This window comes from Eupeodes corollae, chromosome 1 (assembly GCF_945859685.1).
Source record: "Eupeodes corollae chromosome 1, idEupCoro1.1, whole genome shotgun sequence".
Taxonomy (NCBI): Eukaryota; Metazoa; Arthropoda; class Insecta; order Diptera; family Syrphidae; genus Eupeodes; species Eupeodes corollae.
Window position 1 is genome coordinate 54226951 of NC_079147.1, and position 3649 is coordinate 54230599.

The 3649-nt window shown below is 34.7% G+C and overlaps 1 protein-coding gene across 1 annotated transcript; it reads left to right on the top strand.

Annotated features, from left to right (window-relative positions):
* Window positions 1–1959: 1959 nt before the first annotated feature.
* Window positions 1960–2807, top strand: LOC129942332 (uncharacterized). The gene is made up of 2 exons (XM_056051205.1): window positions 1960–2247; window positions 2371–2807. Exons 1-2 carry the CDS (start codon window positions 2010–2012, stop codon window positions 2748–2750), a joined length of 618 nt encoding a protein of 205 aa, XP_055907180.1. The 5' UTR covers window positions 1960–2009; the 3' UTR covers window positions 2751–2807.
* Window positions 2808–3649: the final 842 nt, after the last annotated feature.

The following is a 3649-nucleotide window of genomic DNA, read 5'->3' on the forward strand; positions in this document are numbered from 1 at the left end:
CATTCGGTACATTAAGATGTTTGCTAACAGGTGGCACTTGTATCGTTTAGGATTAAAAGAAAAATGAAGGTGCTGGAGTAGAAATCAATGTAAATTTCATTCCCTCGCAGCTGTCAAAGAATTCAGACGATTTTTCTAAAAACAATTAATTGATAAACGTAAAATGTGTTAATGTTTTGACACTTAGTTAATGACTCGTCCGAAAAGATCCTGCTGAATCTAAGCGATGGAAATATGTGGTTTATTGGCATAGATCTGCGGCTTGAAGAAACCAGACAAGGTTTCACACATTAAAACATCTAGCGGGGTCAAGTCACATGACCTCAAATCGATTATGTAAAATTTCAATCGTGAGGTTTGTAGTGTTGCACGTAGCGCAATCCTGCTGGAACCACATGTCGTCTAGGTCCATATGGTTCAATTGGGGCCTTAAAAAATTAGTTTTCATCGTTATGTAGCATTCGGTGTTGATGGTAACCGCATCACTAAAGTCGTTTTCCAAAAAAGTATTTACCAATTAAGCCGCCAGGTGCAAAATTCACAACATACGGTAACTTTTTGAGGATTCACTATCACCTGGTGAACTTCGCGTGGGTTGGTTTCGATCTTTATGGCAATTTTGCTTGTTAACGCAGACATTCATCCAAAATGGGGTCCTCTTATAAACGATTCAAAGCCCAGTGAGCGAAAAAAACGGCGTGTCTATGGTTATGAATTTTGAGCTCCTGGGTCGGTTGGGTATAGGCCCAAGTCCCGACTCGAAATTCGCCAAGTTGAAGTTGTCCAGAGGAATAGACTGCCTTGGGTTCTGCTTCTGCTGTACTATTTCTGTGACCGCGGCGATATTCTCGGCCGATCTTGTATTCTTTCAACGTAAGGGTGTTGGCTGACACCAAAACAAACCCCTTCCAATCGAAAAATCCTTTAAAAAGGTGTACTACAATGTAGCAAGCGTTGACTTTTCGTGAGATGATTTCCAGCTCGCTTTCCAGAAGATCACATCTTTCAGTCATCATGTTGAGATTATGATTGAGTTGCGAGTTTACTGTTTTAAGAGCAATTATTTCCCTGTAAAGCTTAATTAAATCATCCCTAGTAGCAAGGTCGTTTAGTGTTCCGGAAAGGATGCGTCTTTCTAGTAAGAATAAAATATATTTGCAACTATTTCTTTGTCAAATATGAACAGTTTAAGGATCTGTTTAATGTATTTATTCAAAAATTCAAAAAAAAATTATACAAATAATCTCAAGTACAAATATCGAATCATAAAAACAAACAAAGAAAAATAGTTTCATGAATCTTAATAAAAATCAGACAATGTTGTATTTCATTGCTGTCCATAGATTTTATTTCAGTGCACATCTGCTTCTACTTACAAAGTTTTTGTCGTCATAGGTTGTCCCATTCATGCCTGTCCATTTAACATGAATTTATGGCTTAATAATCAACCATTCATTCAAACAGAATAAATTAACTGAAGTGCTTTTTGCAGAACACTATCCATCATTCATAAATTATTCTATACGTCTCAGGCTTATAACAAAATTACTTACTTTGAACATCAACTGACACAACACACATCCAAAGTTCTACGAGATATTGCTTTTCTATTGTAAAATTATATGAACTGAAACTATATAAGTTAATGACCGCACGTCAAGTACCCACCTATGGTTAAGGTATCCATTCAATAAATTATATACCTACACAAGTTACCCTTGCACGTTATCGCCCTTTCCACATAATACACCACACGATGGTGATAGCGATGGAAGTCATGGCAAATGAGGTCTTCATCTTTAGACAAGACTTATAATGCGATTATGAAACCTGCCCAAGTGCATCCATGTGCAAAGTGATTCTGCCTGTTATATAATGAATAATGAAAAATATAATTTCAAAGCCAACCAAAGGCAGGTATAGTTTAGTTAGTTCTGAACTCCTCGAACTCCTTGGCAACCAGTGGCCAAATATAGAATCAGTCTTCAGCTAAATACCATCGACCAAAGATGTTCAACTTCCTCCTGTTTCGGTTAGTTACAATCACTGGATTGCTATTTATTATTTTTGCCGATATCGAGACCAAGACCGAAACCAAATGGATCAAAAGTGCTAAAGTGGATTTCGTAACGTTGGAATTATCCAAACCCGAAGCTTACAACCAATTAGCCACATTTAATCAAAGTGAAACCAATTTAGTGCCTAATTCCACTAAGGCAGAATTTCGTGGAATAATTACTGACAAAGGTTAGGGAGCGTTGTGGTGGGTGTCCTTTTGCTCATGTTCATTACCACAACTATTAATTATACTATTTCGATTGATTGTTTAATAAACCCTTTAATCATATAAACATTTATTTATCCATCAAGGCGCAGGTCGAGGTCATCTTCGCAAACGAAAAAAGTTCCTTAAATTTATGTATCCGCTTTTGATGGCTGCACTCTTTGCTAAGTTGGTTGTAGTACCATTGTTTTTAAAGCTTCTAATAGCAACAACATCATCGGCTTTTGTCATGAGCAAAATTGCCTTGGTTATATCGGCTCTAATAGCACTTAGCTGGTTGTTGGGAGCAACACGAGAGAGGGCAAAGTTGCAAATTGTTCAATATCCTGGACCAAGTGGATCGAAGAAGAACTTAGGTGGCTGGAATGTTCAGGACAAGTATTCACCGGAATACGATGGAGGTTATAATTCGTGGGCTTATGATGACGCAGTGGCCGATAACAATGACAAACATTTCTTCATTTAGAATAAGATTTTTGATGAAAAATTTTTGTACGGAACAAAAAAAAAATATTTAATAAATAAATACATTTTTATATTACGGTAATAATGTCAGTTTCAGTTTTAAGTTGACTTTAAACAAGTTCGTTAATACTATCTAATATGAACTTTAGGTCAAAATTTACTATTTTTTTGTGGTCCAATATATAAGACGTTGCTGATAATTAATAAAGTAAGACTGTTTTTGAAAAATCTGGGTAAAATAAAAAATCTATTAAAAAAGGCTTCAACATATGGACAGTACATAATACATATTTCTACATAAAACTCATGAAACTCGAAATTATTCGTTTTCATTAATTTCGACATCTTCAAAAATGTGTGTTGTTACTTTCCGTATAATTCCTATAGCAGATTCTTTTTTTTAAATGGTGGTATTTCAATGAAAAGTTTGTGGTATCCAGAACTATTTTTAATGACATAATGGTCTTTAAAATATTGCGCCCTAAACAATTTTACGCACAAACCATCACCCCTGCAAACGCAATGGAGATTGATTCAAGTGACCTTGAAATCATGTGTTGAGATATTTAGACTTTTATTTCCTTGTGAAAAATTCTTAAAAATGGGAAGCTTAAAAAATAAAATATCCATTTAAATGTAAACATTTTAATAAAGTTTGAAACAGTTTGATTTATTGAATTTGACAATACCAATTTCGAACTTAAATAAAAAAAACAAGCAATTTTTTAATGCTCATTTCTAATGATAAATCCTTGTCATAAATTAGATATAAATAAAGCAATGAATTGGAAAAACGTGTAGTTGATTCAATATTTGCGGTGTTCAGAAAGACAATTATTTAACCTTCGATACATCAACACAACAAAATGGTGTGATAAGCCACTAGTGTTCCCATCAAAT